Below are 22,175 nucleotides of genomic sequence, written 5' to 3' on the forward strand. Positions count from 1 at the left end.
TTGAGTGCGGTCTTAGTGCCAGCATCGGTCTGTGGTGGTATACGTGCTTTCAGTTCATCCCATTTATTTCCCAGTGATTGAACGTTAGCTAACAGTACAGATGGCAAAGGCAGATTAGCCACTCTTTCCACGAAATCTCAGTTTATTTCTCCAGCGAATGATGGGGATGAGTGCCTGTTCGTGTGTTTGGAGTATATCCTTCCCAGAAGCTCTTTTCTGTCATGAGATATACAAAATAAGTTAAAAACCATGCGCCATCTATATGGTAGCACATTAAAAACTGTTAACCAACACACAAACACACACACCTCCAGCTCCCCGTTCTCAGCGGCGTCGTGTAGCGGCGTTCCGCCCCAGCTGTCGGTGATGATCTCGCCGCCGTGCAGCAGCAGCCAACTGAGCACCTTGGCGTGGCCACGGCTGGCGGCAAAGTGCATAGCCGTGGCACCGTCACCATCCCGGTCGGACAGGCTGATCTCTGTGAAACTCACCTGCAATGGGACAACAGTAGAGGTTAAACCAGACAGGGGAAAACTACGGCCCGCGGACCAGATCCAGCCCACCAGCCAATTAGTGTAGAAGCGGATTTAGAAAATTAAACAAAAAATGTGTCAACTGAATACGGAGCTTAGTTCATTAGAACAGCTGTTACGTCAGTAACCTCCGATGTCTGCTATTGCAGGGGGAACAAACCGATCAGTTTTTGAAATTATGCAGTAATAGGCCCACTGTTCTTAATTCCCTGAGTCATTCTTCAGTGTCTTTCCTGGAAACACCTTCAGACAGCTCACCTAAATGTTCTCAAACTCAACCAAAGAAACCAGTCCAACGTGTTCATGAAAAGAAGTAAGTTAATAACTTTTGAACTATTGTTCCAGGAAAGATGAGTTTGAATGGTGACATTTTGTTAGCATGCTGCCGTTACCTAAGTTTTCTAATTGCCGTTAGCTAAGTTTCCTAGCTGGAGCTGCTTTTTCCCCTTTGTAATATTCATTACCCATACAATTAGAGTATTACAAATGCAAGAACTATAAAACTATATTGGTTATTTATGCCTATGTACTGAAGAGCACATTTCAAGCACAATCATTGGACTATCAGTTTTAAGCTATTTCTGTTATACAATAAATATACAATAAATCTTGCTTGCCAGCATTATTATCTTTTTTGTTGCTTTCCACATGCAGTGGGGCAGACTCTTCTTTAAGAGGCTCCTCTGTCCTCCACTCGTTACCTGTATTAATGGCACCTGTTTGAACTTGTTAACAGTATAAAAGACACCTGTCCACAACCTCAAACAGTCACACTCCAAACTCCACTATGGCCAAGACTAAAGAGCTGTCAAAGGACACCAGAAACAAAATTGTAGACCTGCACCAGGCTGGGAAGACTGAATCCTCAATAGGTAAGCAGTTTGGTTTGAAGAAATCCTCCGTGGGAGCAATTATTAGGAAATGGAAGACATACAAGACCACTGATAATCTCCCTCGATCTGGGGCTCCACGCAAGATCTCACCCCGTGGGGTCAAAATGATCACAAGAACGGTGAGCAAAAATCCCAGAACCACACGGCGGGGGGGGGGGGGGGGGCCCTAGTGAATGACCTGCAGAGAGCTGGGACCAAAGTAACAAAGCCTACCATCAGCAAGGGCATTGAAGATGAAACGTGGCTGGGTCTTTCAGCATGACAATGATCCCAAACACACCGCCCGGGCAACGAAGGAGTGGCTTCGTAAGAAGCATTTCAAGGTCCTGGAGTGGCCTAGCCAGTCTCCAGATCTCAACCCCATAGAAAATCTTTGGAGGGAGTTGAAAGTCCGTGTTGCCCAGCAACAGCCCCAAAACATCACTGCTCTAGAGGAGATCTGCATGGAGGAATGGGCCAAAATACCAGCAACAGTGTGTGAAAACCTTGTGAAGACTTACAGAAAACATTTGACCTCTGTCATTGCCAACAAAGGGTATATAACAAAGTATTGAGATAAACTTTTGTCATTGACCAAATACTTATTTTCCACCATAATTTGCAAATAAATTCATTAAAAATCCTGTGATTTTCTGGATTTTTTCCCTCATTTTGTCTGTCATAGTTGAAGTGTATATATGATGAAAATTACAGGCCTCTCTCATCTTCTTAAGTGGGATAACTTGCACAATTGGTGACTGACTAAATACTTTTTTGCCCCACTGTTTGTGTGCTACGCTACCACAAGTGAGCCCCTATTGGTGACGCTGGTGTATTCCAGTAGGACATTCCTTCTAGCCTTCTAGAACATTAGTTTTAACCTTTAGCTATAGCTTGTTTTCCACCATAATGCATTTCTTTGCTTTAAGCATATTAGTATTTATTTTTATATTGCAGTTGTCTGATGTTGCTCGTAACATTTCATATCAATAGCATTTTATTGCCATGAATTAGGCTCTTTATGGTCTCTGGATATTAATGTACACCCACATTGGATTTATTTGGAGCTTGTCTAGGACCAAAATATACTAGAAAATATACTAGAAAATAGTACAACAAATACAGTAGAAGAAATATCCAAAGACAGCATGAAGTGGGGACCATTGACCTACCAACCAGACGATGACAGTGTTATGGCCCATTTGGGCGGCGGCGTGCAGAGGTGTCATCCCGTCATTGGCTCTGATGCCTGGCTCCGCCACACAGTCTTTCACCAGGTATTGGACAACCTCCAGGTGACCTTCCTGGCAGGCCAGGTATAGGGGTGTGGCACCATTCTTTGTTTGGGAATTGACAACACTAAAGGAGCATAAAAAAATAGACCTGTATTCAGCTTTATTTAATAAATTACCATATTATTACATTGTGATTCTTGAACAACATAACTACTTTGGGTTAACCAAGAAGAGTGTATAAACATGTATACGGTTGCTAACATTGGGCAGTAATGTTATTCGGGGCGGCAGGGTAGCCAAGTGGTTAAAGCGTTGGACTAGTAACCGAAAGGTTGCAAGTTCAAATCTCTGAGCTGACAAGGTACAAATCTGTTGTTCTGCCCCTGAACATGCAGTTAACCCACTGTTCCTAGGCCATCATTGAAAATAAGAATTTGTTCTTAACTGACTTGCCTAGTAAAATAAAAAAAAATTCTAGGAGGTTTTCTTTGTACCCAAACTAATCTAATCACTGACAGGTCAACATAACTTCATAACAGCCCTTGGAATAAGCTTGGTCCTAGTTGCCACCTTAAGGATCCTTTCCATGAGGCTCCATGACTGGGGGAGGTATTCTGATTAGCACATCGAGCCAACTCCACCCCCTGGAGCCAAACTCCGCCCTCCCTGTTCTCCCCGTTCCCCAAAGGCCAACTTGGCAGTGGATAATTATTTGCCCTATCCAATGACAATGCCTCTGCTTGCCCCAGATCTCCTAGTCACAGAGGGAGTTGAAGGAGTGAAGTGCTTCCCTTCTAAATCCCATACAGCCTTGCTTTATTTGGACACTGACTGACAAGCGGGCAATGAGTCCAGTAAGAGGCTTACTACCCTGCTGGTTCTGTTCCTCACTACCTCAGGGTTAACCAGGTGGCAGTAAGTGGTGACAGGCCAGAGGGATGGAGGAAAAGAGATGTAAAGAGGGGGAGGGGTAAAGGAGGAGGGGTGTCTCCCCTCAAACCAAACACAATTGCACCCAGTTTCCCCTCACAGAATAGAGACAGCAGTTAGAACCCAAGCCAACAACTTACTCGACTAAGTTGAGGTTGTTACTGAAGCTATATTTGGGCGATGTATACGTTTCCTGGATCCAAAACGTAACACCTTAAGTAACACCTCCTTTCCTTTCCTTTGTTCCTTGAAAATATGACAAAGCCCCAAATCTTAGGCGTGACCAACGGGGCATCCTTGGGGTGCATTTGGGGCGAGGTTTCAGGTAAAAACAAGTGCCCTTTAAATATTTAAATGCCACAGGAAGGGGACCTAATCTGCAGTTCTATCATCAGGAAGTAGGCAGATGGCTGCATTATTCATGAGTGTAACTAAAGTGGGCCGGAGCTCTCCTGCATCCCGGGGTCTGGAGAGGGTGCTCAACATACGGTATGTTTATGGAAAGGGGCTGACACTAACATGCGAATATTGACGCAACACACAAACCCCCTCAAACACTGGATAGAAACTGCATCAAGGTGTCTATGAGCTCTTATGAGATGCCTCATGACAAGGGTGACTACTGAGTTTTAGCCTACACAGACTCAGGTACTCCACTAAAGGAATTGCTTTAGGAGTACAGGTGTAGATTTCAAAAGGGCTTAACAAAGAGGCTTGTCTTTGTGCGAGGGTAGAAACACAAAGTGTGACAATAGATGATACCCCGTCCCACACACCCTCAACAAAAACATGCACACGAGCCATTTTGTTCGTCTGTAACTTGTCAACTTGAAATTGCCTCCACTATTACTGGATACAATACACACCATTCTCCCTTCCTCCACGTTCAGTGTATGTAACAAAGGGCAATCTTATCTTCATTATTAGCAAAGTAATGGATGTTGTCACACTAATAGGCTTCTTGCCTGATAAAAGCTTATTGTGTTCTCAGTGGCGTTTCTTGTTTAAATAATTAAGTGACCCATGACGAGAAAAGTTTTCCTCCATGCTGTTACAGAGGACTGAAGAAATGACATACTTTAACCAACATACACCCCCCACCCCCACCCCCCACCAAAAAATGTAAAATGACTTACCTGCACCCTCATACAGTCTCAACAGATAAAATCACATAGAAAATTATTGGCACCCTTGATAAAGATGATGAAAAAATGTATACTGAGCTATATCGAATGCTCCAAAAAATTGGAAAACTATATTATTACTTTTTTTCTCAAAAAGATGTGTCAATAGTATTGGCACACCTGAAGATTCTTAGAAATAAAATCAAACAAAATTACATCCGCATTCACATTCTACTTTTTAAAATTCATCTCAGTTTAAAACGTCTACAGGATCAGTGTCCCCACGCGGGACGGTTGAGCTAACATAGGCTAATGTGATTAGCATGAGGTTGTTAGTGACAAAATAATTCCCAGGACATTTTAGACAAAAACTTGTTTGCCTCTGCCAGGAGACTGAAACTTGGGCGCAAGTGGATCTTACAGCAAGACAATAACCCCAAGCACAAATCAAAATCCACAAGGAAATGTTAATTGGCCATAAAAAAAATCTAAATTTTGCTATGGCCATCTCAGTATCCGGACTTGAACCCCATCAAAAACCTCTAGTTTGAATTGAAGAGGGCCGTCCATAAGCGCAGACTAAAGGATGAAGGATATGGAAAAATTCTGTATGGAGTAATGGTCTATATCCATCCCAATGTGTTCACCAATCTCGTTTTTTTGAAGGCTCAGTGCCGTTATCCTCGAAAGGGGAGGGTGCCAGAGTATTGAAAACAGGGGTGGCAATAATTTTGACACCTATCTTTGAGAATTTGTTTTATTACTTGTTAAACATAATCTCTTTTTCTGAGTAATTGTAAAAGCATAAAATAATTGTCAATATGTTGAGCATACAATATAGCTCAGTATTTGTATTATTTATTATATAGTCTTTTTTGCTAATCTTTATCAAGGGCTCCAATAATTTTGGATGGGACTGTATATATTCATTTTTTTGATAAACAACACCAATAGCGGTTCACAGACTTGGATGAATCCAGACACAACAACACACTCAACAAGATATATTCTTAGAAAGTTAAAGATTCTAATCCCCCCCCAAAATAGCTTTTAACCTTCAATTTATGCATCCTTTGACCCTAACAATGACCCTAACATAGTTGCGCTAAATATCCATCTACTATAATTGGCTAGGCAGAAAATATAGCATGGAAAAGGGACGTGGGAAAAGTGGGAGTGCATTAGGCTAATCCAAATCCTACACTCTAAATATACTTGAGACGTTCTAGATGCCCGAGTGCCGCGGTGGGTGAACTTTCAGCAGCATCTCGCTCTCTGGGTCTAAAGCAGGGGTAGGCAACCCTGGTCCTGGAGTGCCGCGGGCACTTCATGTTTTTCATTTAACCGACCTGGAAGACCAGGTGTGTTGAATTTAGGCAATCATTGAACTGAACAATTAGCTAAATTGGTCTGATGTGGTGCCTAGTTAGAACAAAATCCTGCAGTACCTGCAGCACTCCAGGAACAGGGTTGCCTACCCCTACTTTAGACCCAGAGAGAGAGATGCTGCTGAAAGTTCACCCACCATGACACTTGGGCATCTAGAATGTCTCAAAAGTAGATTTTATGGCCCTCAGTCAGCAGCAGTCGCCCCACCCCTTTTGACCCTATGCTGCAATTAAGCCCTGGCAAAGCTCTTAATCTGCGCTAATTGATTGCATAACATGTTCCTTCTCTCTTGCTTTCTCTGTGAGTCTGTGCAACCATCTCGCTGAGGTTTATTGCCAGTTCGTCGCCTGTCTTTTATGTTCCAGCAGCACTATCAGCGGAGACACAGCACGTCATCCTGTTAGCTTTGTGGAGACACAGGATGACAGGGAAGTACAATTCACAGATTCAGCCCTTTGAGCCCAGGCCCATACATTTGGTGGCCATTGTCTAGGAACTAAATCTGCGTCAGTCCTGCATCCCTATCCCCATTTTCTACCACAAAAGACAGACAGACATAGCCTAATGAGCAGCACACTGCTGACAGCTGAGTACTTGGCATGTTGACTATGGCTCACACCTCACATTACACTAGGCTCACACACCTCTGGGGCGGCAGGTAGCCTAGTGGTTAGAGCATTGGGCCAGTAACCAAAAGTTCGCTAGATCAAATCCCCGAGGTAGTTCTGCCCACTTTGTTCTTATCTGACTTGCCTAGTTAAATAAAGGTCAAATAAAATTGGCTTCACTTCATAGCTGCAGCGGAGTGCCTGACTGAACTGACCTCTTGTCCAGACAAACAGTTCACAGCTAACTAAGTTACCGTAACTAAACAGTTGTATACCTTTAGTAATCCGTTTTGTGCAAATACAGTACAATATTAGGCTAAACAATGGAACACTTCCCACGGTATGTTGTGATGTCAGAACTGTGATGTAGATTGACGATTTCACCGTACAGTTTTAGAATGGTCAGCCTAACTCAACTTTGTCAAAAATTAAAAACAAAAAGTACAAATGTGAGAACTATTGCACATGAATGGCCTGCCTTGGAGTCAATTATCGAAGGACTTTAGAGGTGATCTGTGGAATGGATTCCAGGGCCTTTGATGTTTTTTTCTGCACTGTAAATTGAGCAAATGTTTAGCATGTGGGTTTCCAAGGCCTTGAAACCATCCATCTGTAATAACGTGCTCCAGACAAATCCAATCCTTACCACATTCTGTGCAGCTAGCTAAGTCGGATTACTACCAACAGGAAAGGGAAACTATATGGGGGGCTAAACAATGATGATGAATGTAGCTTTTTACATTCCGCTAACTAGTGCTCAATAAAAATAAATGAAGGAACAGAGTCGTATGATAAAGGAGAAATGCTTCCCTTGTGAGGGGTTGCCTCCCTTGTGATTTCTGAGAGCTAAGGTAACAGCTGTCAAACAGGCCAATTACCCTTTGAAATCCAGAAGATAACATTCTGTTCTACGCCGTATAATAAACCGTGACATCACAATGCTATCTCCCCACAGCAAAAGGCCTCGGTTAAACAATGCCAGTGACGACTAGAAAGCGGTCCCCTTCTTCATGCCTGTATTGTTTTCCCTCATTAGCTTATCGCCGGTTCGCTACTGTGTGTCGCCATGGCTGCAGCGGTAAATAGCATGAGGGGTGGGGGAAGGGAAGAGGCAGGAGTGAATGGAGCAATGCTATCAGGCACAGCCACGTCTCTGGGGCCAATTAAAGATTCAAGAGCTACGCACCTGTCTGGGTTGCACCTAGACAACACTGGAGTCCCTGGTAGGTAGGCCCCAAACTCCAACACCAAGGCCAGAACACTAGCCTATAGCCCTCAGACTCCACCTCTTCAGCTTATTTCTATAGGTTTATGGCAGAGGTGAGTGATCTGTGCCGCATGTTGAAGTGAACAGAACAGTCCCATTGGACAGCCTTGATGAGGCCTTAGGTGGCAGCTGGCTATCTGGTCCCTATCATATTTTATTCCTTTACAACCAACAGGAGGTTCCCATTGCTTATCTATTGGTTAGGCTATAGGCTCAAACATTACACTGTTGTCTCTCTATGTTCTGCAAACATGCTCTTCATTTACAGTGCATTCGGGAAGGTATTCAGGCCCCTTGATCTCGTCTGCATTTTGTTACGTTACAGCCTTATTCTAAAATGCATTAAATCGTTTTTCCCCCTCATCAATCTACACACAATACCCCATAATGACAAAGCAAAAATAGTTTTTTCGAAATTTCTGCACATGTATTAACTATGAAAACTGCAATATCACGTTTACATAAGTATTCAGACCCTTAACTCAGTACTTTGTTGAAGCACCTTTGGCAGCAATTACAGCTTTGAGTCTTCTTGGGTATGACGTTATAAGCTTGGCACACCTGTATTTGGGGAGTTTCTCTCATTCTTCTCTGCAGATCCTCTCAAGCTCTGTCAGGTTGGATGCGGAGCGTTGCTGCACAGCTATTTTCAGGTCTCTCCAGAGATGTTCGATCGGGTTCACATCCCTGACTAAGGCCCTTCTCCCCCAATTTCTCTGTTTTTGACGGGTGGCCAGCTCTATGAAGAGTCTTGGTGGTTCCAAACCTCTTCCATTTAAGAATAATGGAGGCCACTGTGTTCTTGGGGACCTTCAATGCTGCAGAAATGTTTTGGTACTCTTCCCCAGATCTGTGCCTCAACACAATCCTGTTTCGGAGCTCTACAGACAATTCCTTCTATGGCTTGGATTATGCTCTGACATGCACTGTCAACTGTGGGACCTTATATAGACAGGTGTGTGCCTTTACAAATCATGCCCAATAAATTGAATTGACCACAGGTGGACTCCAATCAAGTTTTAGAAACGTCTGAAGGATTATCAATGGAAATAGGATGCACCGGAGCTCAATTTCGAGTCTCATAGCAAAAGGTCTGAATACTTTTAAATACATTTGCAACAATTTCTAAAAACCTGTTTCCACTTTGACAAAATGTTGTTTATGCCATCTCCCACCCTATTGCCTCAACCCCATCTCCCACCCTCTCCTCAACCCTAACCACAATTGAACTGATGTTGATAGACAGCAGTTCTTTGATTGAATATCCACCCTGCATGGGCACTCAGTGTTGCTAATGCCTTGGCATGTGTCCATGACAATCGTAAGGCCATATGGCTCCATGTTCTCTCTGCGGCACGGCTCCTGTAGTGCAACGGTGATTAGCACCGACATTCAATAACATTACACACACACGCACACCTCTCTCACAACAAACACCACACACATGTCCACACACACACAAATTAGATTCTACAAGACAAAACCAATGCACGATTATCATGACAAATCAAGCGATGAGCAGGGGACGTCCTATATGTGACACCATTATTATTAATCCAGGACAATCAATCATTTGCCCCTGAGGACAATTCTGCAAAAAAAGGCAGCAAATGTCATATTTGGCCATGGTTGAGTGCATTCCTTTAGGAAGTATTCCATCATGTGATTTGAACTGAAGGTGACTAGTTTACTCAACAGTTGCCGAAAAAGCAAGTGTCAGATTCCCTGGCAACATCTGTGATCTCTTGAAAATCCCTTGTTAGCCCGCAGTGTTGACAAAAGACAAATCACTGAATCAAAACATGCATCAGAGCCTGAGTCTCTGTCATTTTTTAAAATACCACTTTACAGTAGCTTTCATTAATAAGTCATTAAAAATGCTTATAAGTGGGTTAGGGTTATTGGCTTATTTGCCTTAATTCATCTTAAGCGTTAACCATGTTATTATTACGGAAAACTATGAGTTAAGGCAGATGATTATCTGCATGTAATGCCACAAAAATGCTCAACATGCTCAAAAACTGTGAAAACGTAGTTATCTGTGCCAGTCCTGTTGACTTAGGAAATATCAAAGGCCCACAGTAGGCTACCAATTAAGAGAAAAAGATGGCTGCCATGTCTTAGTGTGCACTTAAAGTATATTCTCACGGCAAGAGATTCTCACAAGTTTGAAAAAATACACCCGGCTCGACCTTTTACAGTATTCTTGCAAAATTGTCACATCTGCGCCAACTCCGGAGGTTGCTGGCAAGTCTTTTTTGAGAGTAACCTCCCTCCGAGCCGTCGAATGTAAACAGAATTGTCTCGTGTAGCCAAATGCTCTTACAGTAAAAATCTTAATACCGGAGCAATGTTTTTTTTAACGGCTGAAATTTCTAGACATTTTACTTATATTTTTGGGGTTTTATTTGGCTTTTACCTTCAAATGCAGTAATATCCTGTTTGTGTGGCCTTAACAAAACAGCTGGCAAAAGTGCATCCAGGGAGTTTTCTGCCATAGAAACCCTTGGGTAAGCACTTTTTCGGGACACCTAAGTCTATCTAAACTGTAAAAACAATTTAACATTTCAATATTATATACTCTTTTTTTTATTTATTTATTATTATTACTTTTTGGGATGGAAATTTTTTTTCAGTGTAAACCTAAATGTCTAGAAAATGGATAATGGACCTATATATTTTTCATTATATAGTCTTTGAGAACTAACAATCACCTAAATAAAATGTAAACATTGCAAATTCCAAAAACAATTAATTTAACAGTATTGATTTTTGTTTGAGCAAAAAAACAGCATTGGGCATTGCAAAATGCATAGAAGTGCAGGAAATTATTTAAAAAACTGCTAGATGTTCTCTCAACTCCATGGCAAAATGTGTAGAATTGCAGAAAAGTACCTTACATTTTTGCAGTTATCTCAGCTCCAATGAACAATTCTTAGAATTGCAGGAAAATTGGCTCTGAAATTCAAAATTCTGCCCCACCGATAGCGCCCATTGCCACGCCCACCAGCCCCTTTTTGATCCAAAAAAATCCCTGGCATCCGAGTGCCAACATTATAGCTCAATGAGTGAGACAGCTCCTTAGACTTTGAATTAGCTAATAGCTGATGTTTTCAGGCGCAAGTTGCTTAGCTATATCCCATTTACTGATTCTAACATGAATGATTTGCACTATAGGATAAAACGAAGCCTGGTGTGTTTTGGAGGTAATTATCTTAAATTGTAATATAATTGATATGGCTGGTTTAGCTAGCTAGCAACATTAATCAATTATGTGATGAATAGCCTACATTATTTGTTTAGCTTGCTACCGAGCTCTGTATAATGCATATGATACTGTATGATAATGTTTATGCACTTCTGTATTTGAGAGCTGTAGAAATGTTTTTTATATACTGTAACTAGACTTGGTGGTAACTAGTGATGCACCGATATTACATTTTTGGCCGATTCCGATATCCAATATTTTCCTTGCAAAAAAACCTCTGATATCGATATTTACAATTTTAGCTGCCTTTTAAGCATTCTAGTACAGTTAAATAGTTAACACACACACATGGACGTAGCGGTGTAAGGCACTGCATCTCAGTGCTAGAGGCTTCACCACAGTACCTGGTTCGAATCCAGGCTGTATCACATCCGGCCGTGATTGGGAGTCCCATAGTGAGGTGCACAATTGGCCCAGCGTCGACCGGGCCGAAATTGTAAATAAGAATTTGTTCTTAACTGACTTGCCTAGTTAAATAAAGGTTACACAGATACACACACACACCACACTGACCAAAAAGTAATTTTGTTGGCATTTACGTATGTCCCCATTACCAGTAAAACATAATCAAAACCTATTTCTTTCACTTACTTGCTGTGCTGTTTCGTTGTTCATTTGTTCAGTCATTTCATTCTCAACCAGGATTTCTATGGAACGCAAGTGCTCGGCACGTTTGACGCTGTGTGCACCTGTATACGTGCTGAAAACTACGGCCATCGTATAGCATGGCCCAAAATGACTTGAAAATATTGTGTACTACGTAGCTTGCAGTTATCAGTGTCTTTAGTAGCGTTGGCTGTAGCTAATGTCAACACATTTTTTTTATTTATTACGAGACTGCCGCTGGTAACAAGTCTAGTGAATCTGAACGGGCCCTTATTGTCTAGGTAGTGTTAGTTGTTAGTGTTAAGTTGAGCCTTAGGGAAAAGTTCATAGTAGAGGTGAGAGTTAGGAGCAGAGAAAGTGTTAACACAAGGACAAATATTGGGTTGTGAAGTAATGCTCGGCACAGTGGTTAGGGTCATTGAGGTTGGGACTCCTATTTGGGTTCACTTTAAATGTTAGTAACGATCAAATCACGGTAAAAACAATAAAATAAATAACACTCAAACATCCCAAAATCCTGTCAGGGTTAGCTACATAAACCCTGTGTGTGGATTAGTGGTGTGAACGTTTCAACGTTAAAACATTTCAATGAAGTTGGGATCCTTTACGGTAAGAAAAATACCAAACCCGAAAAACAATGTGTTTTGTTCCCCCCCCACCTTAATTAAAATCACAGTTCAGTTATCACAAAACAAATTATTTTCCGTGTTACAGCCGACAGGCTATAAAGGCCTGGGGAAGTTGTGTAATTCAAATAAAACCAGAGGAAGATGTGAACTTTAGGCTACTTGGTGAATTTGCAAGGCATGCAAGACAAGACATTGCGAGATGCAAATGACCAAAACATGCCGCTCACTCCCTCATGCTGGCCTGCCTGCTCTGTGTCTTTGCTAATGATGCAAGCGTGTGTTCAGTCTTTGGTCTGTTGCATGTAGAAATCCCTAGGCTATTCATGGCACCGATGTCATCAGGCCAGTCTTGCGTGTAGCCTACTCTTCAATTTTGCCTCATGAAATTACAAATGGCTACCCGTAGCCTGTATTGATTACGCTTTTAAGACATAATGGAATGTGGCCCTTTGAAAGCATCCTCCACAACTGCATGTTTGTTTGTCTACTGTAATTCTACTGTCTGGAATTCTACTGTCTGGAATTGTATGATTTGTTCTTATCGTTTTAACGGCAAAACGATTTAAAAAAACGATTTTAAAAAATTGGCAGTTTAAACATTAAGCAAAACTGTCAACTTGTCACAGCCCTAGTGTGGATAGTACACGGATAATGGCTAGTAAGTGGGTTAGCTTAGCGTTAGCATTGGCGCTCTTACTTTGGGCTGTGTCCCAACAGGAGACGGAGGGAGGGCAGGTCTCCCTTGGCAGCAGCATAGTGGACAGGCAGGGCCCCAGTGTCTGTGGACGCCCCAGTGTCTGCTTCCCCGCTCTTCAGCAGCCAATCTGTGATCTCGTGATGGCTGAACCGGGAGGCGAGGTGGAGAACGGTGGCTCCAGAACTATCCCGGTCCTACGAAAGAGGAAAGACACAGGTGAATCCAGGTTAAAACTATGATCCCTTATTGTCACTTTTTAACTCCACTTCAAATCAGTGTAGATGAAGGGGAGACTGGTTAAAGAAGGATGAAGGATTTTTAAGCCTTGAGACAACTGAGACGTGGATTATGTACTGTATGTGTGCCATTCAGAGGGTGATTTAAGTGCCTTTGCACGGTATGGTTGCTGGGTTTTTCACACTCAACAATTTTCCGTGTGTATCAAGAATGGTCCGACACAAAAAAGACATCCATCCAACTTGACACAACTGTGGGAAGCATTGGAGTCAACGTGGGCCAGTATACCTGTGGAACGCTTTCGACACCTTGTAGAGTCCATGCCCTGACGAATTGAGGCTGTTCTGAGGGCAAAAGGGGGTGCAACACAATATTAGGAAGGTGTCCCTATTGTTTTGTACACTCAGTGTAGGGTAACCCTGATGAATACTTTAATAGACGTTAAGCTATTATCTGATTCAGGTATCAAGTGTTTGCACCAGAAACCACTTTCACAAAACAAGCGGTGTGTGTCAAGGATGCTCTGAAGCGATGTCAGTGACCCATTGACATCGTGTGGAAACCAACAAGGAGTACCCACTGTGTCAAACCTCATCTAGATTACATTACTAACGGGAAGAGAGACCATATACAAATGTCAGCCAATCACTGACACTCTTTGTGGTGGTTGTATGGTCAGACAGCCACTCAAGCCTAGCAGTGAATGGTGAACATACACTGAGTGTACAAAACATTAGGAACACGTTCCTAATTTTGAGTTGCACCCCCTTTTTCCTTCAGAACAGAAAAAAATAATCCTTCTTTGACCTGTCTCCTCCCCTGCATCTACACTGATTGAAGTGGATTTAATGGAAAAAAATATTTTACCTTAACTAGGCAAGTCAGTTAAGAACAAATTCTTATTTACGATGACGGCCTACCACGGCCAAAACCCTAGCCCGGACGACGCTGGGCCAATTGTGCGCCGCCCTATGGGACTCCCAATCACGGCCGGTTGTGATACAGCTTGGAATCAAACCATGCCTTTAGCACTGATATGCAGTGCCTTAGACCGCTGCCCCACTCGGGAGCTCATTTAAGAAGTGACATCAATAAGGGATCATAGCTTTCACCTGGTCAGTGTATGTCATGGAAAGAGCAGGTGTTCCTTATGTTTGTACACTCAGTGTATGTGGCGGTAATGAAGGGAACACTTATTAGTCTACTTCTTTGACTAGCACTAATTTATTGAACAGAAAAATATTGAAAGGACAAAGTAGTATCAGTAGTAGACATTCCATTGGTTTGGGGGGAGTAACCACTAATTTAACCCCCTAATATGTTGTTGTACGGTCTGTCATGAGTAGAGGTCAACCGATTAATCGTAATGGCCGATTAATTAGGGCAGATTTCAAGTTTTCATAACAATCGGAAATCGGTATTTTTGGACGCCGATTTTAAAAAATAAAAAAAGTACACCTTTATTTAACTAGGCAAGTCAGTTAAGAACACATTCTTATTTTCAATGATGGCCTAGGAACGGTGGGTTAACTGCCTTGTTCAGGGGCAGAACGACAGATTTTCACCTTGTCAGATCTGGGATTCAATCTTGCAACCTTATGGTTAACTAGTCCAACGCTCTAACCACCTGCCTCTCATTGCACTCCACGAGGAGCCTGCCTGTTACGCGAATGCAGTAAGATGCCAAGTTAAGCTGCTAGCTAGCATTAAACTTATCTTATAAAAAACAATCAATCAATCAATCAATCATAAGCACTAGTTAACTACACATGGTTGATGATATTACTAGTTTATCTAGCGTGTCCTGCGTTGCATATAATCGATGCAACGCGGGGGATGATTTAACAAAAGCGCATTTGCGAAAAAAGCACAATCGTTGCACGACTGTACCTAACCATAAACACCAATGCCTTTCTTAAAATCAATACACAGAAGTATATATTTTTAAACCTATATTTAGCTTAAAGAAATCCAGGTTAGCAAGCAATATTAACCAGGTGAAATTGTGTCACTTCTCTTGCGTTCATGGCACGCAGAGTCAGGGTATAAGCAACAGTTTGGGCAGCCTGGCTCATTGTGAACTAATTTGCCAGAATTTTACGTAATTATGACATAACATTGAAGGTTGTACAATGTAACAAGAATATTTAGACTTAGGGATGCCACCCGTTAGATAAAATACTGAACGGTTCCGTATTTCACTGAAATAATAAACGCTTTGTTTTAGAACATTAGCTTCTTTACATGGCACATATTGCACTTTTACTTTCTTCTCCAACACTTTGTTTTTGCATTATTTAAACCAAATTGAACATGTTTCATTATTTATTTGAGGCTAAATTGATTTTTATTGATGTATTATATTAAGTTAAAATAAGTGTTCATTCAGTATTGTTGTAATTGTCATTATTACAAATGAATAAATAAAAATCGGCAGATTAATCGGCATCTGCTTTTTTTTGGTCCTCCAATAATCGGTATCGGTATCGCCGTTGAAGAAATCATAATCGGTCGACCTCTAGTCATGAGGGTTTAGCTGAGCTTATTCAAGAGGTGATTTGCATAGCATTAGTAAGACTGATGGCATAAAGGTCATTTCAATGTTAAAGGACCCATGAGCACCAACAAGTGAAGTTTAATAGGAGCGTGTCAAATTGGGTGTCAAATGAAAGCTAAGAGTATTTAGATTTTTTATTAAGGCATATAACATTTTTTTTTTTTTTTTTTACCATTTAACATCCTACAAATTAGGAATAAGCGAAGGTTTTCTGGTCAAACAGATGGAAAAGGAATCTTAGAAAATATCTAAGACCAATCAATTAGTTATTAGTGTTTTTACTGATATCAATTTTGTTTATTAATGATTAAGTGATTAAAAATCGATATTCCTTTAAAATTGATATCAGTAAAAACACTAATAACTAATTGATTGGTCTACCTTTACTTGTTACTTCTGTGAACTTTCCTTATCCTCCCTCATGAGAGGGAGAAATGTGAAAATATCTTAAAAGTTATGTGTGTTTTTGCTAACGGAATTAAATCACAAGACAATGTTTCTTAAACTTACAGAAGGCAGTAACATTTCTCAAACTAAATAGAAGTGTTGATATTAGTTCAATCCAATTTCCAGAAAAAAATCTGTAATGGAATTTGCTACAATGGGGAATTATAGCAGTCACAAACCACAGGTGGGTTCACAAGTTTTGGGAGCACAGCACAGTAGAGTAGAGTACAGTAAAGAAAAGTAGAGTACAGTACAGTACAGAGTACAGTACAGCAAAGGAAAGTAGAGTTCAGTATAGTACAGTACACTAATGTACTATACTAAACTCTACTCTACTGAGCTGTACTTTCATGTCCAAACTTGTGAAACATCGACATCTATGATTGGTTCAGATTTGGTCTGGTCTGGACCAACCAACTTGTTTGGAGGCAGAGCTCATTAAAATAATAGCCAGTGTGAAGAATAATACCCAAATATGCAAAGGAGGATATTGCCTATTTATACCTTTGTGTACCTATTTAGGATACATCACCATGAAGAGAATGGTATGCATAATTATGGATATGAATTTCTGTGTAGTACAGATCAGGGACGTATAATGAAATTCCGTTACTGGCTATAAATCCACTTCACTTAGTATAGTTCAATAACCAAAACAGATTTTTTCAAAGTCAATGTGTCATGTCATAGCTGACACCCCATTCTTTCTGCAGACATTATTGAATCTTAATTCGGAGCAAATGCCAGTGCCCAGTATGTGTTGTAATAAAAAGGTGTCACATGTTTTAAATCATTGCATGCACACTATGAAGCCCCCCCCCACCTCTCTCTCTCTCCCCCTCCCTCAGCCTCTCCCAGCCTCTCTCTCTTGCCTCTCTCCCAGCCCCTCTCTCTTTCCCTCTCACTCAGCATCTCTCTTTCCCTCCTTCTCCCCTACTCCCAGCCTCTCGCTCCCCCACTCCCAGCCTCTCGTGCTCTCCCAGCCTCTTTCTCTCGTGCTCTCTCAGCCTCTTTCTCTCGTGCTCTCTCAGCCTCTTTCTCTTGTGCTCTCCCAGCCTCTTTCTCTTGTTCTCTCTCAGCCTCTTTCTCTCGTGCTCTCCCAGCCTCTTTCTCTCGTGCACTCTCAGCCTCTTTCCCTCGTGCTCTCCCAGCCTCTTTCTCTCGTGCTCTCCCAGCCTCTTTCTCTCGTGCGCTCTCAGCCTCTTTCTCTCATGCTCTCCCAGGCTCTTTTTCACTTGCTCTCTCAGCCTCTTTCTCTCGTGCTCTCCTGGCCTCTTTCTCTCGTGCTCTCCCAGACTCTTTCTCTCGTGTCTCGTGCTCTCCCAGCCTCTTTCTCTCGTGCTCTCCCAGCCACTCTCGCTTTCCCTCTCACTCTCTCCCAGCCTCTTTCTCTCGTGCTCCCAGTCTCTCTCTTTCCCTCTCTTTTTCTCTCCCAGCCTCTCTCATCCCCTCTCTCTCCCTCTCTCTCAGCCCCTGTCTCTCTCAGCCCCTGTCTCTTCCAACTCCTGACTCTCACTCCATCCCCCCAAGGGTGTTTTGCATCTGCACAGTTCTTCCAGTGAGTGTTTCTGTAAAATGTTCAGTGAAAATTGTTAAAATTAGTATTTGTGCATTGAATTGTGTGGTGTGTTAAACTTTGAAATCAATGGTTTTTGTTTGGCATACATGTAAAGTGACAAATCGGCATCTCCGCACTACCATGGAATTGCTCTATAACAAGTCTGTCATCCCTCCTTTCCATGTACATTCTCTCTAAAGCCTGGGACATGTATGGGTAACAGCCAGAGGAAAGAGGGATATAAATTCACTACTGGATAAATCCATTTGAATTCAATCACTTTTTGACAGGACTCCTTTTGATTTGAGCGAAACCTTCCATACATATTTGCCCATTTCAGAAGTACTTAGAAAGTGACTTTCAGCTCTTGAATAAAAGGTGGGTGTCACATTTTGGCTGATAAATGTACTAAAATGGGAATACAATTGAAATGGTTGGAGGTCCACACATTAGAGAATGTTGACCAGAATGGGGATATCCATTGTTTTAAAGTATACTGTCAATCCTCCATAGGAAACCTATTGAAATCATAGAAAGATAGATCAACTCAGCAAAAAAAGAAATGTCCTCTCACTGTCAACTGTGTTGATTTTCAGCAAACTTAACATGTGTAAATATTTGTATGAACATAAGATTCCACAACTGAAACATAAACTGCACAAGTTCCACAGACATGTGACTAACAGAAATTGAATAATGTGTCCCTGAACGAAGGGCGGGGGGTCAAAATCAAAAGTAACAATCAATATCTGGTGTGGCCACCAGCTGCATTAAGTACTGCAGTGCATCTCCTCCTCATGGACTGCACCAGATTTGCCCGTTCTTGCTGTGAGATGTTACCCCACTCTTCCACCAAGGCACCTGCAAGTTCCCGGATATTTCTGGGGGGTATGGCCCTAACACTCACCCTCCGATCCAACAGGTGCCAGATGTGCTCAATGGGATTGAGATCCGGGCTCTGCGCTGGCCATGGCAGAACACTGACATTCTTGTCTTGCAGGAAATCACACACAGAACGAGCAGTATGGCTGGTGGCATTGTCATGCTGGAGGGTCATGTCAGGATGAGCCTGCAGGAAGGGTACCACATGAGGGAGGAGGATGTCTTCCCTGTAACGCAAAGCATTGAGATTGCCTGCAATGACAACAAGCTCAGTACGATGATGCTGTCAAACACCGCTCCAGAGTACAGGCCTCAGTGTAACGCTCATTCCTTTGACAATAAATGCGAATCCAACCATCACCCCTGGTGAGACAACAGCATGACTCATCAGTGAAGAGCACTTTTGCCAGTCCTGTCTGGTCCAGCGACGGTGGGTTTGTGCCCATAGGTGACTTTGTTATCGGTGATGTCTGGTGAGGACCTGCCTTACAACAGGCCTACCAGTCCAGCCTCTCTCAGCCTATTGCAGACAGTCTGAGCACTGATGGAGGGATTATGCGTTGCTGGTGTACCTCGGGCAGTTGTTGTTGCCATACTGTACCTGTCCCGCAGGTGTGCTGTTCAGATGTACCGATCCTGTGCTGGTGTTGTTACACATGGTCTGCCACTGCGAGGACGATCAGCTGTCCATCCTGTCTCCCTGTAGTGCTGTCTTAGGCGTCTCACAGTACGGACATTGCAATTTATTGCCCTGGCCACATCTGCAGTCCTCATGCCTCCTTGCAGCATGCCTAAGACACATTCACGCAGATGAGCAGGGACCCTGGGCATCTTTCTTTTGGTGTTTTTCAGTCAGTAGAAAGGCCTCTTTAGTGTCCTAAGTTTTCATAATTGTGACCTTAATTGTTAGTGTCTTAACGACCGTTTCATAGGTGCATGTTCATGAATTGTTTATGGTTCATTGAACAAGCATGGGAAACAGTGTTTAAACTCTTTACAATGAAGATCTGTGAAGTTATTTGGATTTTTACGAATTATCTTTGAAAGACAGGGTCCTGAAAAAGGGACGTTTCTTTTTTTGCTGTGTTTATTAGAATAGACATGATGATTTAAGTTGACATTAGACGTGAGTGTATCAGCGGTCATTTTTGTGGTAGTATTTAGAAGTTTCAATTTAAATTTAATTTACATTTCAATCGTGTACCAACACAATGCAGGGTTCTGAAGGGATAGGTCCATTCTATGAATTCAATTTCTATGATTGAAATGACACCCACCCTATAGTCAAGAGAATGTGGTGTCTCAAGCCATGGAATGCACAACACAAAAACCTCAGATGATGTTTAATAGAGTCTAAGCTACAACATATGCTTATGAATAAACAATTTAGTTTGCACGTTAAAGGTTTCAAAAGGACCATTTTTATTTAAAAAAAATCCAAGTAATAAAATAGTTTGACAACACTGTTTGTAAGCTTTTAAATTATATCAAACTCAACCATTTATCTTTTCCAATGATAAAGAAATGGATGTCTCCTGGTATGGTGGGGTATGCAAAAGGGGTAAATTTAGAGCACCTTTATCTACCGATCGATTCCCCATTGTTACGACCTCATTCTTGCTGAATTGGTCAGTGAACAAAGCAGTGTGAATGCCAGTGTCTTTCAGTCCTAGCCCAGACTAAGTGATTGGCACATGGCGAATAGAGTTATCGAAAGATAAGTCATTAACCTAATTAATTGCGCGGACAATGTCATCAGGGCATACCGCTTTCCAAACTTCTAATCCCATTTGAATGTGCTCTATATAGGGTTTCATCCCTTGTACAGATTTAACACTCTTCAAGTACACAAATGAAATAACACAGCTACCAGATGCTTCTAGACAGAGCCAAAACAAACTATTACTTGAGTTTCAAAACAAGAAGCAGTGGAGGCTGCTTACGGGAGGACGGCTCATAATAATAGCTGGAACGGAGCAGATGGAATGGCATCAAATAAATGGAAACCACGTGTTTGATGTATTTGATACCATTCCACTATTTAACGCTCCAGCAATTACCACGAGCCCATCCTCCCCAATTATGGTGCCACCAACCTCCTCTGATTAGGTACATTATATAGTTTACTTTCAGACATGTGTTTAGGTGACATTGGACTAATGGTGTACTCAATACCATTCAGTAATTCATAAGTCAAATGTCATGTCCTCAAATATTTCAATGAATCCTGAAGTTTGATCCATAGTGTGGGTGTGTGACATTATAGTATGTGTTGTAAATTAATATTCAGGGAAAGTGAGGTATGATTAGTATCGAATTATCGATATTGGTGCGCAGCACTACTCTATGGCTAATAGATATGAAGATTACAGCTGATTACAGCTTGTAACCAATGTCTCTACTGACTCAAGTGTGAAATGACGAATATGTATCATTGGGCTCAAATGCTGCTTTATGTGGACAAGTCAGACTTCTTGTTATTAACATAGAGGGTGGAAACGCTGTTTTATGTGGACAAGTCAGACTTCTTGTTATTAACATAGAGGGTGGAAACGCTGTTTTATGTGGACATGTCAGACTTCTTATTATTAATATAGAGGGTGGAAAGTGAATGTCTTTTTCACCCTATAACAATCAGTTTTACACAATAATATTACATTCATATTTCCCAGGATGCTGAAAGTGAGGCCAAACATTTATGTAACCTGTGCCATTAGGTAGACAGAGTTAAGTTTGTGTATGGAAATCAAATCAAATCAAATGTATTTATATCGCCCTTCGTACATCAGCTGATATCTCAAAGTGCTGTACAGAAACCCAGCCTAAAACACCAAACAGCAAGCAATGCAGGTGTAGAAGCACAAATCAATGCACTTTTACCAAAATGACTTTTCCCCCACGTTTTGTCAAATGGTCCAGTCGCTACACATTCAGCATGAGGACCTGTGATCTAGGTGAATGTTTTTCTCAAGCTGTTGTAAAAATCATATCAAATTAGTCCAGCATAGGTGACATTGTTGTATAGACCTTAGTACACTGGACGGACTGCCTGCTGTGGTGACCATTCCCTTAGAATGGGTATTGATGATAATTACAGAGTAATAACTAATACAAGTCTCAGGTATTCTCAATGGCAACAGGTTATATACAGTAGCACAATTATCCTGACCATGTGTTGTTCATTGAGACAAAAGCCTGCACAAGCCTAAAGAAAAGTGGGTGGTGCAGTCACTGATGTACAGTATTTAAACCCTGGATTGCTGATGCTATGTATTGACCATTGAGAGGCTTCGAAGCCACTTGTCGGTCATATTGGCACTCCCCAGTAGAAGCATT

The 22,175-nt window shown here is 41.8% G+C and overlaps 1 protein-coding gene across 1 annotated transcript in view; it reads right to left on the bottom strand.

The window, feature by feature from the left end:
- Positions 1-22,175, bottom strand: part of espn (espin) — a 99,857-nt gene that overhangs the window by 75,870 nt on the left and 1,812 nt on the right. The window contains exons 2-4 of the mRNA XM_036986946.1: positions 13,159-13,352; positions 2,578-2,764; positions 309-491 (exon numbers count right to left, since the gene is read on the bottom strand). Coding sequence (XP_036842841.1) covers positions 309-491; positions 2,578-2,764; positions 13,159-13,352 — 564 coding nt within the window. The remainder of the gene's footprint in view (positions 1-308; positions 492-2,577; positions 2,765-13,158; positions 13,353-22,175) is intronic.

Source organism: Oncorhynchus mykiss, chromosome 9 (assembly GCF_013265735.2).
Source record: "Oncorhynchus mykiss isolate Arlee chromosome 9, USDA_OmykA_1.1, whole genome shotgun sequence".
In the NCBI taxonomy this organism is placed as follows: Eukaryota; Metazoa; Chordata; class Actinopteri; order Salmoniformes; family Salmonidae; genus Oncorhynchus; species Oncorhynchus mykiss.